This window comes from Crinia signifera, chromosome 11 (assembly GCF_055691185.1).
Source record: "Crinia signifera chromosome 11, ASM5569118v1, whole genome shotgun sequence".
Taxonomy (NCBI): Eukaryota; Metazoa; Chordata; class Amphibia; order Anura; family Myobatrachidae; genus Crinia; species Crinia signifera.
In genome coordinates this window covers 83,788,791-83,807,840 of record NC_139227.1, presented here as the reverse complement: position 1 = coordinate 83,807,840, position 19,050 = coordinate 83,788,791, and the positions used below count along the sequence as shown (strand labels likewise).

Sequence of the window (19,050 nt, the reverse complement as noted above, 5' to 3'; positions counted from 1 at the left end):
GTATTTTCCCTGCACAGAAACAAAATTACTCACCCAAATCTAATACTCTCTGCACATGTTACATCTGCCCCCCCTGCAGTGCACATGGTTTTGTCTATCTAAGAAGGATTTTGTCAGAAAGAATGAACCAAAATAAGGCCCTGTGTGAGGAATCTATCACGGATCTCCCACCGCATGTCCCGTAGCCATGGCACAGAGGGACTCCCACACTGCAAAGGACAGCTCTTATTGCAAGAGCTGTCCTTTGTGTTACTAATTACATATGTTAGTGCATATGCGATTAGTAAGAATGCAGTAGCCGGCGAAGATGGGTGGCGGATGTTAGTACATCCCACCCTATAGGACAAACTAACATCATACACACAGTAGGTTGATGCGAATTTAAACTCACACTTTTACTCTCACCCTATCACATATACAGTAGGGGGTTATTCAGACCTGATTGTTTTTGTGCGAATTCACATGGTGACCGATTATTGAAATACTTTGAATGTGTGCGGATCACAGTACAGCGAGCACATCTAAGCCAGGGACTATTGCTATGCCGGCGGTTCCCATGCTCATGCAATGCACTCATTCAATGATATACTATTTTCTAGGCTTTCGCAAAATGTTCTAACTGCGAATCTATCTAATGATATTCATGTATTTCCTGCATGAATTAATTACTCCAGTTATCAATAAAGCTGAGACCTTTTTTTCAACCTCATGCGATATATTTACTTTAGTTACTAACAAACTTGTAAAATATTTCAATAAAATACGGTAGATTCATTAGAGAACTATAGAGAACCTTTAAATGCACCAGTATTCTCCACCTGCCATGAGCCACCACAACAGGTGGGTAATGGGACAGCCAAGGAAACCTTACCTATAACATCAGGATGCCATAGCAATGCATTATGTGAGTGCGTGTATGTCAGTCACTGTTTATTTAGAGATTGCTTCATGTAACCTTCTAACAAATTATTCAAAGTACTCGTTAACATGAGCTTTAAACCCTGTAAAACCAACAAGGCAAACAGTTAAAGCAAACTTCCCCCCAAAAAAACATTCAATATTTACATTGGTTCAGAAAATATCATTAATTTATGTGATTAAAAAGAAGACAAGAAGAATTTATATCTTCTGGAAGTACGACATATAATTTTCGCCATACACGGACACATAAAATTATGTTCCAGGATTTCTTATGTGTAATATGAGCTCCAGGACTTGATTACATAAAGTTTGTTTCTCAGGGCTGATATGGGTGAACTTTAAACACTGCCCAAGATAAGGTTATTTTCCGTGTTCCTGATACTGGTAGCTTGATATCCATGTGTCAATATTGCACTGTTACTCATTGCAATGACTTCCACATTTTCTCTCCCAAGGTTGGTCAATAGGGAGCCAGTAGGAAGGGAATCAATTACAAAATACTTTTATTGAAGGCAGAACTTGCAAAATAACCCCATTTAACCGGTGGAAATAATAAAAAAACAGTAATAAAAGTCCAAGTGAATATGAATATAACAATATGAAATAATATGAAAATACAAGGGTTTCTTCCTTTTTTCCAATATCTTGGGTAGAAAGAAATGACTGTTGTTCAAGATGTTCCTCTCATAAGCAAATATTGAAATCAGCCAGGGGATTTGGAGCAAGCTAGACAAGAAAGAAAGTTAAAATATTTCCCCAGCACGCTAAAAACAGCACATACTGTACTTGGCTAACCTCCCAGAATGGCTAGGAGGCACCCAAAAATCAGGTGGCCCTACCAGCCCCTGGAAAGTCCCCTGCATCCCCTTGGACTCCCAGTCCGCATACTTTTGAGCACAAGTGGGTGTTCCAAGATGGCCAGATGATGCAATTAGCGCTGTATTGCATCATCATAGCCCCGCCCCTGCTATCCAATTCCATTTTTACAACACTGAATAGCAGGGGGCGGAGCCACAATAATATGATTACGTCAATGTGCTCCTTGCACAGAGCATCTTCCCGCTTTGCCATGCACCCACGCACCGGCAAAATTGCCTCCCCCTGGAGTAGTTGGTGTAAAGGTCAACAACGTTGCGTGTCGGCAATGATATTTGAATACTACATAATAGCAGAAATACAGATATTTCCATTGCAAGATATGATTGAGCCACCATTATTCGTATCTCATTGCTGCTCCATTTTCCCTTTTTTCTTGACCCTATTATAGACTTATTTATTATTTATTTATTAACAGTTTCTTATATAGCGCAGCATAATCTGTTGCGCTTTACAAAAGGAGACAGGGTATTTACAGACAGTCAAAAGGTAGGAGGGCCCTGCTTGCAATCTATAGGAAAATGGACATTGATACATAAGGATAAATACTGTATTCTTTATTGCATCGATTCCACCAGAATGTAAGGTTCCGTGACTGGACTAGAATTTGTTAAATTTGCCTAAAGAGATGAGTTTTCAGGGAACGCTTATAGGTTTGGAGACTGGAGGAGAGCCTTATTGTGCTTACGAGGGCATTCCACAGAGTGGGTGCAGCCTGAAGAAAGTCCTGCAGTCGGGAATGGGAGCGAGTAATGAGTGTGGATGAGAGACGCAGATCTTGTGAGGAGTGTGGAGGTCGGGTTGGAAGATATTTTGAGATAAGAGAAGATATGTATGTTGGTGTAGTTTGGTTTATGGGTTTGTGTGCAAGTAAAATATTTTTGTATTGAATACGGTAGAATACAGGTAACCAGTTAAGTGACTGACAGAGTAGCTTTGTAGACGATGAATGTCTGGCTGGGAAGATTAGCCTCGCAGCTGCATTCATGATGGACTGTAGTGGTGAGAGTCTGTATTGGGGAAGGCCAATAAGGAGACTATTGCAATAATTAATGCGTGAGATGATGAGTGCATGGATTAAAGTTTTTGCAGTGTCTTGTGTTAGGTAAGGGCGAATTTTGAATATGTTTTTTTAGGTGCATGTGGCATGATTTTGAGACAGATGAAACAGCAGAAAGGCATTCAGAGACACGGCTCAATACAGATGGGGACAGGTCTGAGCTGAGTATCATCCGCATACAGATGATACTGAAATCCAAAGGAGCTGATTAGTTTGCCAAGGGATGAGGTATAGATTAAGAAAAGCAGAGAACCTGGAACTGAACCCTGAGGTACTCCAACTAAAAGAGGTAGCAAAAAGGAGGTAGAATCAGAGAAACAAACACTAAAGAAGCGGTAAGATAGGTAGAATGATAACCAAGAGAGGGCTGTGTCTTTCAGACCTAGGGATTGTAGTGTTTGCATTAGAAGTGCTTGGTCAACAGTGTCAAAAGCAGCAGAGAGATATAGAGGAATTAGTAGTAAACAGTGGCCTTTAGACTTAGCAGTGACCAGAACATTCACAACTTTAGTCAGTGCTGTCTCTGTGGAGTGTTGGGTCCGAAAGCCTGACTGATGCGGGTCCAGTAAGTTGCGCGCGTTAAGAAAGTGTGTGAGGCAAGTCTTTCAAGTAGTTTGGAGGTGCATGGAAGTTGAGAGATTGGACGGTACTTTGAGAGAGAGCTTGGGTCAGAATTCTGTTTTTTCAGAATCGGAGTAATAACTGCGTGTTTGAACAATGAAGGAAAGACACCAGTAGAGAAAGAGAGGTTACAGATTTTAGTTAAGATTTATAAGATGAGCACAGGAGACAGATATTTACTTATTTGTGAGGGTAAGAGAAAAGTGCAGATACTTCACCTTCATTCGTGGGATCAAATGAAGTAAATACATCAGAGGGCACAGGTATGGAATTGAGCAGATCACCAACTGAGTTGGAGCATACCAATTCATATCTGATCTCGTCAATCTTATCCCTGAAGTAGGAAGCAAGATCTTGTGCATGGATAGTGGCTGGTGGCTTGGGTGAGGGAGGGTATTAAAAAGACGTTTAATGTATTAAAAAGACGTTTTGGGTTAGAAGCTTGAGCAAAAATGAGAGTTTGGAAATATGTTTGTTTGGCATTTTCCAGGGCATAACTAGGACTGGTAGATATTTTTATATGTAAAGAAATCCATTGCACTGTGAGATTTACGCCATTTACGCTCAACTTTGCGTGAGAGATTTTGTAGGTGTCTTGTTAATTTAGAGTGCCACGGTTGGCGTCTAAGCCTACAGGGCTGTTTTGAGAGTTAGGCTTAGGTGTGATATCGCCATCTCAGGAGTAGTGAATGCAGAAATAGGAGAAAACTGTTATTGCAGAGAGGAGGAGAGTACTTGAAAATTAATATCATAAATATTTCTGCGGGTTTGAGGTGGATTAACCCCTTGAGTGGTGAGTTTTGCTGGGGCAGGACGAACCTACCAAGGCAGGTTTGTCCAGCCCCAGCAAAACTCACCACAGAGCTGTGGGCCACCCTCCCCATCACTCCCCCTCATCTTTTGCTCCGGGATCGCACGCCGGAGCTTCCGAGCCCTTCCGCCGCCCCAGCCTTCTTTATAACATGTGGCAGGCTCTGGGATGTTTGGGCAGCTCGGGAGGACTCGGGCACCCAAACTCCCGATCCCCCCCCCCCAGCCTGCCGTCAGCCGCTTGCTACTACAACTAATGGCGGCTGCGACAGGGGAGCTCCGGCCAGGGCAGATCAGAGCGACCACTGTGGGGGGATGCCCATACAGGTGATGCGCCAGTGGTGCACACCTGGACACCACTGGTGCACACCTTCTTCTTCGTGGCATGCCTGGAAATTTTCCGGGACAGCCCGCTGCGGCAGCGCGACTGAGCCCGGAAAATATCTGGGCATACCACTCAAGTGGTTAAGGGATTTCAGTGTTTTTGAGTTTGAAGTACTAGAGGACAGCATGCAGGTGATAAAGTTGTGATCTGAGAGAGGGAAAGTAATATTTGTGAATTCAGACACTGAACACAGCTTAGTGAATACAAGATCAAGGCAGTTGCACTCCCGATGAGTAGAGGAGTCAGCCCATTGAGAGAGGCCGAGAGAGGAGGTTAGAGAGAGAAGTTTGGAGGCATGAGAAGCAGATTTTGGGCTATCAATAGCAATGTTGAAGTCACCCATGATGATGGTTGAGATGTGGAAAGGAAGTGAGGTACTGTAGCCAGGCAGAAAAGTCTTCCAGAAATCGTGTTGGTTTCCCAGGTGGGCAATAGATAGCTGCAACACGCAGCGAGACAGGAGTGTAAGTTCTGATGGAATGTACTTCAAATTATGTGAATGTGAGTGATGGAACCTGTGTAAGAACTGTGTATGATAAGGATTGGGATAGTAATATTCCAACCCCACCTCCTCTGCTGTCACCAGGCCTGGAGGTGTGTGTGAAGTGGAGACCACCGTGTGACAGGGCTGCAGGGGAGGCTGTGTCTGATTGTGAGAGCCATGTTTCTGTTATAGCCAGCAGGTTGAAGTTGTTTGAAATGAAGAGGTCGTTGATGGATGTTAATTTGTTGCCAACAGAGCGTGCATTCCATAACACACATTTTAGTGATTTGGGGGGGTGAGGGAGGCATTTGATGTTTATGAGGTTAGCTGGATTACTATGTTCCTGAGAGTTAGGGGTCTGCGATCAGGGCAAGCAGCTGGGGCCTGGATTAAGTGAAATGTCACCAGCTAATAGAATCAGTAGAGAAAGATAGGTATAGCTGCAGGTGGTTTGTGAATGTTGTTTCTGGCGACAGTTTGTGGATGTTATTGTCAATGTAGAGAGATATGTAAAAATCTCATGAGTGTTAATAAGAGGGTCATGGATAATTGAGGCAGAAATGTGTATAGAGGGCTGAGTTTCAGGAGGAGCGAGAGAAAAGACTGATTTTGAGAGGAGAGCAATGCAGAGCAATAGTTTGTAGTACATGGTGTATTTGAACAGAGTTGTATAGGCATAGATAGTTATATTAGACTTGCAATCAGTGACGTAACTACTGTAAGGCAGCCCCAGCTGCCGCTTGGGGGAGCAAGTGGCAGCGGGGTCTGTGTGGGCGCTGGCACCCGCTCAATGCACTAATATGCTGCTGCCTGCTGCTGCCCACTGGCTGAGCACCGGAGGCGAGTCAGCCGCAGCACGGGTGTGGCTATGACAGAGACGACAAATCCCCCCACTGATTCAATTGACTGTACACAGAGCCGGCAATTGGCTACTGTGTACAGGATGGGTGGGTGTGCTAGGGCGGCCTGGGATGCTTCGGAGCCAGGGGAAGCAGCAGTTTCTGCTGGTCTCTCTGCCTCACTGGGGAAACACGCTGGAGAGGAGCCCGGGGGGGGGGGGGGGGGGCCACAAACTTTTTGGCAGGGGGCACAAAATTTATAGTTACTTAATTCCATTTATTTACTTTGCAGTGTAAACAACAGTTGCTTTATGTTAAATTCTTTGTATGGATGGAAGGAGCAAGAATGCAGGATCACGGGGCAATTACAGAGGGATAGCATTGGTGAGGAATTTTCTTCTGAATAGTTCATGACATGTTTTTGACTTGTGATGTTTTTGGATTAGAGCAGTAGTTCCCAACACTGGTTAGTGCCCCTAACAGTTCACTGTCATTTTAAAAATCCACAGGTGACCTGAAGAACGGGTACTTGAGGACCACGGTTGGGAAACACTGGATTAGAGAAAAGAAAAACCTAAAATATTAGTCTGTAAATACTATTTATTTCTTCATTTATTACCGGAGGTGATTATTCACGTACCTTCGCTTATCACAAGTATAATGTGAAATGGAGCAAAATAATGCTATAATGTTTTAATTAAGGAACACTAATGTACCTGTTAGCAGCAGCAGAAACAAATGTGTATTAAATTAGCAGTAACGTTACAGCATTTCTGACCTCATAGTGGAACAACTCACTGCAACATATATTTAAATTGCAGTTATAGGAAAATGCGTGGGGGGGGGTTCTGGGCAACCCCCTCCTCTTGGCAAATGCCTTAAATTGTGACAATAGCATTGGTATATAATATGTTAATAGAGCTGCCACCGCATCATGCAGTGTTTGGGACAGAGCAGGGCTGCTGCACATGCCCAGTGTACCAGCTTCTTCTACCACATATACTGTATGTGCGGATCAGTGTCCTTAAACATCGCAATGTAGAGCCAGGAGGAAGCGACAGGAGCCTTACCATGAAGTGGTAGATTAGAAAGTGCAGTACTGGTTCTATTATGTTTGTGTATTTATTATTTATTAACAGTTTCTTATATAGCACACACATATTCCGCAGCGCTTTACAGAGTATATGAACATTCACATAAGTCCCTGCCCCAGAGGAGCTTACAATCTATATTCCCTACCACATATACACGCACACACAGACATTCTAGGGTTAAATATTTTGGGAGCCAATTAGCCTACCAGTATGTTTTTGGATTGTGGGAGGAATCCGGAGTACCCGGAGGAAACCCATGCAAATACGGTTAGAATATACAAACTCTGCACAGTTAGAGCCATGGTGGGAATGGAACCCATGACCTCAGCGCTGTGAGACAGTAATGCCAACCATTATCCGTATATTTATTTATTATATTTAATATGTTTCCTGACCACTTATCGTATTTAAATGTTTGAAACAGCCTATACTACAGACCATCTGTACTGTTAATATATTAATACTGTATTCCATACAGTATCCAGTGTATAAAAAGTACTAGTGGGAGATTATGGGCTACATTTGGAAACCCCCTGCGTAAAAACCCTATGGCAAACTTCTTTTTCTTTAATAAGTAGACTGTAAATAGGTTGACCCTATATGGTCAACATGCATTAGATCAACATTCTCAAAATGCCGACAGAATCAATAGGATTAAAGGTACATACATACATACATATGGTGGACACAAGTTTTGTGTGTTTTTTTAACCACTTTGTTTTTTTAACCACTTCATCCACGTGGACTACAATTAGGGTTTGTAACCTTGCTAGAAGCATTGGAATGAGGAAGGAACGCTAAGTGTTTTAAATAGAATAAATACAAATGTTATTAAAAAAAAAGTGAACACCTATAAAAATAAAATGGTTAGTAAACAATGTTTAGACACCTTTTGGAGTTTTACCATTTTATTTTTTACAGGTGTTCACTCTATATATTTTATATTTTTATTTGTTTTTTTTTTTTTTTTTAAACACTTAGCGTTCCTTCCTCATTCCAATAATCATGTACCTACTGGAGCTGCTTACACACATAGGGCCTTATTCTGGTTGGAGCGTCCGGGCCGTACGCGTACGTCCCGGGGTTTTTCACGATCTGCGCATGTGCAAATACGCTAATGCGCCGGCGCGAACACTCCACAACGCTTACGGCCGGGGTCTCAACGTGCGAAAAAACCTGTACGCGAGCGTACGGGTAATGGGGCGGCATAGGGGCGTGTTGATGGGAGCGGCCGAAATAATGAGGGAAAATGGGCGTAAATATGGGCGTACACGGGGGTGTGCACCAGAAATGAGCGGTGCTACTACCGCACGATCGACTAAGGCACCGTTCGTTTCGGACACCAAACAGGCGGCCGCCAACCGACAGCTAAAACCACTCCTACAGATACCGCTTGCCAGCGTGCGCCTGAGTTGGCTAATTAACGCTGATTAGTACTCAAACACATACACCTGAATGTAATAAGCAATGCTGCAGTCTATTAACTCCAAACCATGATTTCACTGCCTGCAAGCCACACATGCAGCACGCAAACACATTGGAAGCTTATGTTTCTATACTTCTCCACATTTAAAGGTTTGTTTAATTTAAGGTAAGAATCTTTTTATACGCTAAGGTAGGTATTTGATAAACAGACACATTCACTACCTGCTTTCATAGACTTTACGCAGTAGCACACTCAATCTACACAAGTCGACATGTGTCAACGTGTTCACTCTAATACTAACATAGGTTTTGTATTTAGGATACAATAACATAAACCACATCTAACACCTACAAACGATGTTTCAGCAATGTTTTAAGGCCATGCCCACTATTTTGCACATTAATTAATTTAATCAATTAATTAATTTTCATAATTATAGTTGAAAGGCAAGATTTGCAGGTCCATATATGTGAAGGGTATGCCAGCGTGCACGGACGTACGCTCACTCTCACGAGCGGTGACATAAGCTGAGTTTTCCATTGAAAACAATAGGGACCCGTCCGTGCAAGCTGGCGTACGCTCAGATCGCCGCAAGAAGGCGGTGGGGAGACGGAGGAAAGACGGCCGTAGACGGCGCCGTACGCTCAGTCGTACGCTAGCCGACGGAGTGTAAGGGCTGGGCCAACCGCGTACGTTGCCGTACGCTCATTTGTACACCACTCCCCTTCTACGTTATTTCTGCCCGTACGCGAACGGCCGATTTGTGGGTGGACTTAACCCTAACGGCCGCGTACGGCTAGCGTGCGGTAATTGTGAACGTACGCACGTTTGGCCGCTCCGATCAGAATAAGGCCCATAGAAACCTATTCTGATTGCTTCGCAACCAGAATACGTTCGCAGCCCAACCGATGGTGGGGCTGTGCGCATGCACATTTTTACACATGTGCATAAGCAGTCTGAGTGCACCCACGGCGAACATTGTGTCTGCTGGGTGCAGGCACCCTACACAGCGGGCAGGGGGCAGAGAGGGACAGAGAGGGGCGTGGGGCGCCGGGCAGCCTCAGCGGATGTCAGCTGCCAGCCTACTTCCCCCCGAGTGGACACACATATGTAAAGTTGCTCAGTGCAACCTTACATATGCGTGGGCCTTCACCATCATTCGAGGGTCGGCGACCATTGAATGATGGGGGCGGGTCCCCAGAGCCTGCGAATGGATGTTTATGTTAAACATCCATTCGCAGCCAGTGCAGGCAAACCCGCGCTGCGAGGGGGGAGGGCAGACCGGCATTCGGCGGGCGGGGTTTGGTGGACTCACAAAAGTTTAAGATTCGCAGCCTTGCGAGTCAACCAGAATAACCCCCATAGACCCTGATTCAACTTGGCTTGGTAAGCAGCAAAAATCACTGCTTACCCTGGGCTAAAAATGCCAACCAGTCGAACACCCACCCCCGCCACCGAATCCCCTCACATGCATCCGCTAGCAGGAGAAATCATTCGATGGTTGTCAACCATCGAATGATTTATCCTGCCTTCGGAAATAAAAGTCAGTTAAAACTGACATTTATTTCCTTCGGTGTGCACCAAAGAGGGGGCTGGCGTTGACCCACCTCCTCCCCCCCCCCCCCCCCCCCCACTGCATTTGGTGCTGAATCACCCCCATAGACCGGGGAACAATCACACATTACTACAGTACTAGCTAGATGCATTACAAGAGAAGCTGTACATTAATTGTGGTTCCATGTGACTGAAAATGGCATATGGTACTCATTAGAAAAAGTGTGTCAAATTTTATGTGTGTGTCGACCATTTCAATGTCAATTTTCCAACTGTGTCGCCCTTTTCACGTGCCTACCCTTTTCCTTGTTGAGCTTATGACTTTGTTGACCATTTGATCCTGGCAACCTTTGCCTTGTCGGCCATATGGGGTTGGCATAGTAATTGTAGACCTAATTAGGGTTGATCCATTGATCCATACCTGTCCTAAGCAAAGGCTTGCATACCGCTGCCTCCTCTAGCATCCTCAAAAAGTGTCTGTTGTAAGGGGGCAGCCATTTTGTGATGGTCATTTTCAAGCAGCAGCCAGGAGGAGCGCCGGAACCCAGACTGTAGACAAGGAGAGGGTCACATTTGAGGGTTAAGGCAGGCTGCTGGTCCTGAGCAGCGCAGTGTAACAATAGCCCAGCAGACCCCCAGTGCCCACACTTAACTCAGCGCCTCCCCGCGACCGCGGGGCTATTGATACGCCACTGTCTGCCTAATGTAAGAGCCAGCCCTGCATAGCAGATGGTATACAAGCACCTCCGCTCACTGCAGCATCATCCCCTGATGTCATTATTATTAGTGAACGAGTTAAAAACCCTTCAAAATGACTCTTCTGCAATGTACTTTCACTTTGAGCTGTGACAGTTTTTACTTTCACTTTGAGCTGTGAGATTGTTTAGCCCACAAACTCTCCACTCCCTATCTGTTCCTACCCCCAAGCTCTGTCTTCACATCTCTCTCTCTGTCTCCATATTCAGAAAGTTTGAAACAGATCAGTGTCCCTGCAAAAATGGCTTTCACTTTCTGTTATGACATCTTTTAGCCAACAAAGGAGTAATTTTGTCTGTAGATTGGCCTCTAGTCGTCACTGGCAGTGAGTATTTGGCAGTAATGTTTTTTGATCCACTGTGTTTTCTTACTGTGGGTCATGTTCTAAAATGCCTTCATGCATTAATATAATAAACAATGCAAAGTTCTGAAAGAAAGAAAAGATTACTTATATGAAAGCTCCGCCTGTATGTAAGATCTGCTTCATAGCTATTAAGACGTATTTAGCTACAATGCTACGATACTGTTAGCAAATAATAGACGTGACCATACACATTAGCACTATCACTGTATCCTGGTTCTGGGTGAGGAAAATCAGATAGCGTTATAGGGTAATGCACTTATCAATGCATTTGGTATTTAGCATCAAGGATGAAGGGTGATAGGGAGCAGATCCTATTAGATTAACCTTAGGCTTTTAGCTTAGTGGGAGGAGCTACACAATAATATATAAGCGTCATGGCTTACCTGACAGTCTCTTACCTCACTCCTTGGCAGCAGAAGAACTGCCATAGAAAAGCGTGTATTTGGGGAGCAACTTGAGGAAGAAACGATAGAGGGGCAGTCAGGCATTCTGCTATGAAACTCTCCCTTCTCCTCTGCCTTAGCACCTTGCTGGGCAGTGCAGGTATGTAGTAAGTTAGCAACACATATGGAACGCCAAGACATTCCAGGACATCGCAACACATAGACAGCAAATCTCCAAAATGTAATTCACTCTACAATTCAACTGGATGTCTAGGACTTACAGTACATTGTTACATCCTACATGACAAAATGGCGCAGCTGCTATCTACAGATTTACATATCTCAGGACCACGATGGAATAATCTACAATCATCTAGTGGTTCTCAAATGTGGTCTTCAGGACCCCACACAGTTCACGTTTTCCAGGTCACCCGACAGGTGGAGCTAATTATTTCACTTGATTCTGTGAGGAGAACTGCAAAACATGCACTGTGTGGGGTCCTGAGGACCGAATTTGAGAACCTGTGCTCTAGAGTTTTACCCAAGGGCTATTTCTTTTCTGGAATACATGATTTGACGCTTTAGCATTATATCCATAATAATCATCATCCGTCTAACACTGTTGGGAATTTATGGATCAGGGGAAAATGCTCTAACATCCGCACCCCAGCTCCGCCCACTATTGCCACACTTCGCATTCATAATTATCGCATATGCACTAACACTAATGGCAAAGGACAGCTCTTGCCTTAAGAGCTGTCCTTTGGGATAGAGTCAGCAGGTCCCATGGGGACCCGGCTGCTCTCCCCTCCCTCCCTTACCCGGCGCTGCTGCTGCTGCGCCGGGCTCTCTTCCTCCCTGCACCCGGAAGAGGATTAGTGCAGGGAGGAGGAGGTCACAGGTCCGGGCAGCACAGCTCTGTGCTGCCCGGACACAGGTGAGAGGGGGATGCGGGGCGGCGGGGGTCCGTGTGGGGCGGCGGTGGGTCGGCGCGGGGCGGCGGAGGGTTGCGGTAGAAGCCTATAGGCTTCTATGGGGCATCGCCAGATTCTTCTGGCGATGCCCCCTGCCGTGGTAACCCGGCGAAAGATCACGGTGTGCGAAGAGCAGGGAGGCCGACACTGCGGGTGGCAGGTGGCGTTTGGTCCCATATGTGCGATGCGGACAAAGCAATGGTAAAGCTCTCATTCCATTTGTATCTACCCTTCTTTTGATGTATCCAAGGATTTAACAGCAGCTCTCTGATTGCAGATGCTCAGTTTACTGGCCAGTAAACTTGGTCCTCAAGACACCCCAACAGTCCAGGTTTTAAGTTTATCCATGCTTGGCCACAGGCGACAAAATAGTACCTCAGTGAATTTTCTGTAGTTAGAGCTGAGACACGGTTATACACGGTTATACCTGGTCTGTTAGGGTGTGTTGAGGGCTGCGTTTGAGAACCTCCAGTGACGTGCGGTGAGGTGGTACAGATGAGGCAGAGCCGTTCCTGTCATACTCCGGTATGAGCCAGAGCTTTGACTAAATGGGCGGGATGTACTGCAGTCCGAGATCGTAGGATGTGCGGAATGCCGGACGATCTTGGATTTTTTCTTTTTTTAAAGAGGCAATCATTTTGAAGGTAAAACCATGCCTTGCAAATGATTACCTCTTTAAAAAATGTCCGAGATCGGCCAACATCCCGTACGTCTGGCAATATCGGACTGCATTGCATCCCTTCCTATATATCTTTGCATTATTCATTTTTATAGTTAAAACTCTGAAGTAAAACATCTGTGACAGTGGAGGCACCTGTGTATAATGCCCACATAAAGTATTGGGCTCATATATTGTGTGTATATCTGGTACTAGTCAATACCACCTGAGCCATTTACCTCACCACACATCCCTGAGAGCCTCTGGCCTACATAGAAATTGCTGTCTTCAGTCTCTGATCTGGTCTGAGACACGTGCATTCGCTATACAATAAGATCTATCTATGCCAGTTGGTTTTAGCATATTTACTGTTCATTAATGTTTTTTTTATTTTTATTATCTACTTCCCAACATAGGGTGCACATCACTAACATGAATATATATTTTTCTTAGCTACCCAATGCCTATATCTGTGCTACCCTTCCTCTAGTTTTGTTAAGACAAAAAGTTTCAAATAAAATAATGGTAATTGTATGATGACATTTAGGTTTAAGGTGAATTCTGACCAACACTTAGCAGCCATTGTAGTGTTATGGGACCTACACACATAGCGACTAAGAGGTATTTTCCAAGAAATTTCACTAGATCACTTAAGGCCCCCTTACACTTGTCCAACTTATCTGAGGGACAAGTTTGACCTGATTTACTTAAGATTTATCCTATGTGCAGGAGGATCAATCTCTTGGTTAGACCCAATGCGCACAGGAACGTGCATTGGGTCCTACACATCAGGCACATCAGATTTTGTCAGAGAGGCACATCAGATTTTGTCAGATAAATTGGACCAATCCGTCTGAATTGGGTCAAATCTGACAAAATCACAAGAAAAGAAAATGCTGATACATCGCTCCGTGTGTATGCCCCATAAAAATCTGACAAAGGTGTTTAGGTGAATTGTAAGCAAAGGGATTTCCATGTTGGAAGAAAATACATATACTAGAATGCAATAGATGGCAAAACTTGACAAAAGATAGATTTACAGTACAATATTATGTCATTGACTGTGAGAGAACAAGTTTTAACGTAATTTTTCTTTTACACAGCTTCATCCTATGAGTCACACGCAATTCCAGATGCTCCGAACCACTATTTCAAATCAGGTAATTTGGAAAGGAATTGATTGCACGGGTCATATCTACATTTAGAAAACCCATGTTAAGTATCTGTCTCTGATAGTGATTTACACCCAGTGATTTATCTGTCTCTGTTAGTGATTTACACCCAGCCAATATTACATGGTCATGTCATAATTCTGTTCTCGTTCAGCCACAGAGAAACTAACTACTGTATATACTGTACAAAGCTACGGGCAGGAGCACACTTGAAATGCGCATCCTAATTCCAAACATAATGGAAAAATGTGAAAATGCCGGTCACACTTTAGATACCAAACACTACAAAACACAGTAGAATAATTATAATAAATTATTCAATATATGTAAATAAGTAAATTTAAAGTGCTTAGGATATTTTTTGCCAAAAATAGCCCACCTACTTTGACCAGGTAACCTTACCTGGTTGGTATCTAACGCTAAAGTTCAAGTCCAAGGCATGGGAACCCCAAGGCCAGCACAAGCCAACAGCCCCAAGGCATCACATTAGTGAAAAGTTTAAGAGGGGTATTCAATCCCAGCCGCTATTTCTGACAGGGGAAATAGCGGCGGGGGTGCCTATCCAATGCTGTCTTGACTGACAGCATTGAAGAGGCATATCGACAGAACGGGCCCGACTTTAAAATTGAATCCCGCCTGGCGATTTGCGGTCTAGCAAAACGAAAACAGGCCAGGGTCACGGCTGTTGGAATGTACCAACAGTTGTGACCCGGAATTGACTACCCCCCTAAGTGTTTAATAGTCTTACATTAGTTAGAAGCAGCAGCTAGGTGTTAAGAGTGTTACATACTGTGAGAGGTAATAATTAGTGTTAAAAAGTGTCTCAATGGTAAAACAATTTACGTGACAAAATGATAAAAGATAAAGTGATCCATGTTCACAATTGGGACTTCTTCACATACAGAAGGAGAGTGGTGTGGAAACAAACACCATCCGAAGATGGAGAAGGTTCCAACACTCAAGCTACAGTACATTGTACATGTATTTTTGGTGCTCAGATCGGGTTTAAAAGGTAGGCAGGAGATATCTGGGATATCTCCTGTGTTACTTTTATAATGAATAACCCTGATTCAGACATCGGACACTGGCCAATGGTCTCACCACTGCGCATGTTCCGTAATACGCATGTGCAAGACTACAGGCGCCTTCGGCAAACTTCTGTGTTTGCAAGGTGCTTGCAGCCTGATTGGCAAGCTGGGGGGCGTGCCGCGGTGCGGTGGATGCACACAAAAATGGTGTGCTCATGGAATTCTCTCTTTGGGTAGGCCCTGTGTCTAATCCATATTCTCACATAGGTTAGGTGTAGGTATACAACTTCTTAGCAGAAGGCCCACATGAGATTCTCTCTTTTACATTAATAATGGTGCCAGAGATCATGGAATTGTTGGAGTTTCTGATAATTTTGGACATGGAACATTGAAGAACAGTTGTTCCCCAATGCTGGTATTACAGTTACAAAGATTCAGACCTGATCATTGGGCAAATTTGTTCTCAAAATGGGACAAACCGGGTGGGGCAAATGTAATATGTACACATTAGTGGAATTTGGCCACTTTTTACACTATTCGGATGGATCGGGTGGAGAAATCGGGTGAAAAGTGGCCAAATCGCATGTGTTTGACAATAGATCCAAACCAATGCACGGTCCCTTGCGTATTGGATTGGAGTTGGAGATCGGATGTTCTGCACATCCAACCTCCGGCTCGGACAGCATCCTGACAACAAGGAATTGGATCACATTTCATATATCGCATGCAAACGGACCGATATTCGATATATGGCATGAGATCCTGCCGACCAGGAAGGTCCGTGCAGCTCAAGGGGGATAGGCTTCAACTTCTTCCCTCAGGGAAGTCGCAGTAATGTATGGGGACCCTTACACTATTACAGAATCTATACAGTATCACATATCTGTAATATTTGGCCAATTTAGTAATGCTATCTTTGTTTTTCAGGTTCAAGTCCAAATAAAAGATTGTGTAAGTTTCATTCTGTTCAGTTTGTTTTTTTATTTTTTGTTTCTAGCTAAGTGTTCGCTAACTTGCTCTGGCCATGAAAGATTTCCAAGGCCAGGAGATACTGTATTATGATGATGGACGCATGATTTAGCAAACCTATAGCAGGCAATGCAGACAGTCAGCCTATGTGATTTAGGGGTTAAATGGCCACAAGTTCGAGGCGATATATCAATAAATGATAATAAATGAGTAATTTTTATAGGAAATTGATCAATTAAATCATATTGTAAAGGGTTAAAAAACAGCATTACTGTGTCTTTAAGCAGATACTTTATATTAAATAATTTAATCATAAACAGAATTTATGTTAAAGTAATTGTATAGGGGCTAGTACACAGTGTTGTAGTATTATTTATGTTTAATACAATGTGAAATTCTAAAGTAAGGTCCCAGGTCAAATACAATATTCATTTTAGGTGATGTGTGATCAATGAGGGGACCCAGTAACATTACAGTGATACAAAGGGCCGCCAAGAGGTATGCTGGGCCCCTGTAAAATTTTGAGGGCATGGCCTAAATACGGGAGGCGTGGCCACCTCCCACGAATATGCCACGCCCCCAAAATGTTTAGAGGTGGGTCAGGGTGAAATAATACTCTAAAGTTTATTGCCCCCCCCCCCCCCCCTCAGCAGCAGCAGCAGCACACATCTACAGCATGTGCTGTACTGACAGCAGGCTCAGCATGAGCTCTCATGCTGTCAGTGAGAGGTTCATGCTGAGCCTGCTGTCAGCACAGCACATACTGTAGAGGAATGTGATGCTGCTCCCCAGGAGGGAGGGGGGGTCAGACCAGGGCCCCCACCGGGCCCCTCCAGCAAGCCCGGGTATTTAGTACCAGCCCCCCCCTTTCTCGGCAGCCCTGGTGATGCAATGTAACCTTGTGTCTCTGTTTCTCTGCAGTATTCCGGCAATACCTGATTTCACTGTCAAATGGTGAGTGCTTGGTCTAAGATTATATTCTTGTTCTGTGCATTGCCATCTCTTTTTCAGACCGCCAACATCAAATATGCATAAACAAAATGTGATTTATTGGATAGGATTTTTTAGTAATTAAAAGGTATTTTGGAGAGTCCCTAAAACCATGTGTTTATAGAAATATCTTACTACACATGAGAGTGTGTACGTGTAAGTAACTAATAGATGAATTATCCAGTCCTGTGTTATAATGGCATTGGTGTAATTCTTCAGTACCATACAGTATATAATCACAACCAGAGGCCATACTGTATAATGGACTAGAACCCTAAGCCCTGGTAATGAATTCTGGGCTTCAGCTTCTGGAGTGTATAATTTAAATATATTTGTTACTTTTACATTTGCTGCAGACACCACTGATCCAGCAGAGGCAGAGTATGATTCTATCAAAGGTAAGTGGGAATTAATATTATTATTATTTCACTCATTTTCTACCAGCATCAGAAAGCCAGGTCCAATAGAATTACTATGGTTGTACCCAGCAATGCCACCATAGCCTGCATGGTAGCTCTCTGAAAATGCACTATGCAACTATGGCTTCATCGCATATGCACCTGTACATGTTCCATACTGGACCTGAAATTGAATAGGTCCTGGCCGATATTTCAGAATATAGGAAATATCGGGCAGCATTGAATACCCCCCTGGGCTGCTTGCTAAAGCGTCTCAGCCATGCCCATAAGACTATGTGGCCATATATCCTTTAGTGGGTAGTGCAGCATAGAAATGGGGCCCCAGGATACACAATGAATACTGTTCACAACCCCTAGTACCTGGGCCTAACATGTCTCTTGGTGGCTCTTGAAGACACATTAAGATGACTTGCTCTGTTCTTTAATACCACTAATGCTTGCTCAGGAGTCAACATTCTGCTTGTCTGATGTCAGCATGGGTGCAATGAACAAGTCACCTGCCATTAAAGGACCGCCCTTTCCCTTCAGGCCTTGTAATTACCAAACCATAATACACAAACACATATTTATCTGTTTACAGTTTACAATCTTCCTGTGACCATGAATTATGTTCCATAGATCTTATGCACTTTTCAGTGCATTGTCTCAGATTATAATGCATTTCATGACTAACATAATGGGGGGAATTCAATCTGTGCTGCTATTTCCGCCGGCGTAAACAGCGGCACTCGCCTATTCAATACTGCTGTTACCGACAGCATTGAAGGCAGTCAGATCCGACTCTTTTTAAAGTCTGATCTGTTTTGTCGAAACACAGCCGCAGATTGTCGAATTCACGGCTGATTTTTTTTTAAGAATCCGCGGCCGTTTTTACAGATCCACGGACTTTCCGACACTCGGAACATTGAATTCCGACTGTCGAGTTACTGTCCGATCGAATGACCATTGGGACGTTCTGACAGTTGGAATCCCAAATTGAATACCCCTCCCCCCATATCTTCATCCCCACAAAGTAGCTGACCCTATTACCAAGAAAAACAAAAATATGTGAAAATATAAGTATAAAGATTAATGTCACCAAATTTACAGCACCAATTTTTCTTCGCAGAGGATTACGTTATTGGTGGTCTTGGAGTGGGTCCTGCCAACTATTCAAGTTGTAAGTTTGTGTTGTTATTGTCCTAAAAATAAAGAATAATGGTCAGATGTATTAAGCCTTAACAAGAGATAAATGCAAGGGTGATAAAGAGAGATAAACGTCCAGCCA

At 43.8% G+C, this 19,050-nt stretch overlaps 1 protein-coding gene across 1 annotated transcript in view; it reads left to right on the top strand.

Moving 5' to 3' along the window:
* Positions 1 to 307: 307 nt before the first annotated feature.
* Positions 308 to 19,050, top strand: part of LOC146045080 (uncharacterized) — a 127,494-nt gene continuing 108,751 nt past the window's right edge. Inside the window, exons 1-6 of the mRNA XM_083163764.1 lie at positions 308 to 320; positions 14,309 to 14,365; positions 16,333 to 16,356; positions 17,296 to 17,328; positions 17,721 to 17,762; positions 18,892 to 18,942. Of these exons, the coding sequence (XP_083019890.1) occupies positions 308 to 320; positions 14,309 to 14,365; positions 16,333 to 16,356; positions 17,296 to 17,328; positions 17,721 to 17,762; positions 18,892 to 18,942 (220 nt within the window). The remainder of the gene's footprint in view (positions 321 to 14,308; positions 14,366 to 16,332; positions 16,357 to 17,295; positions 17,329 to 17,720; positions 17,763 to 18,891; positions 18,943 to 19,050) is intronic.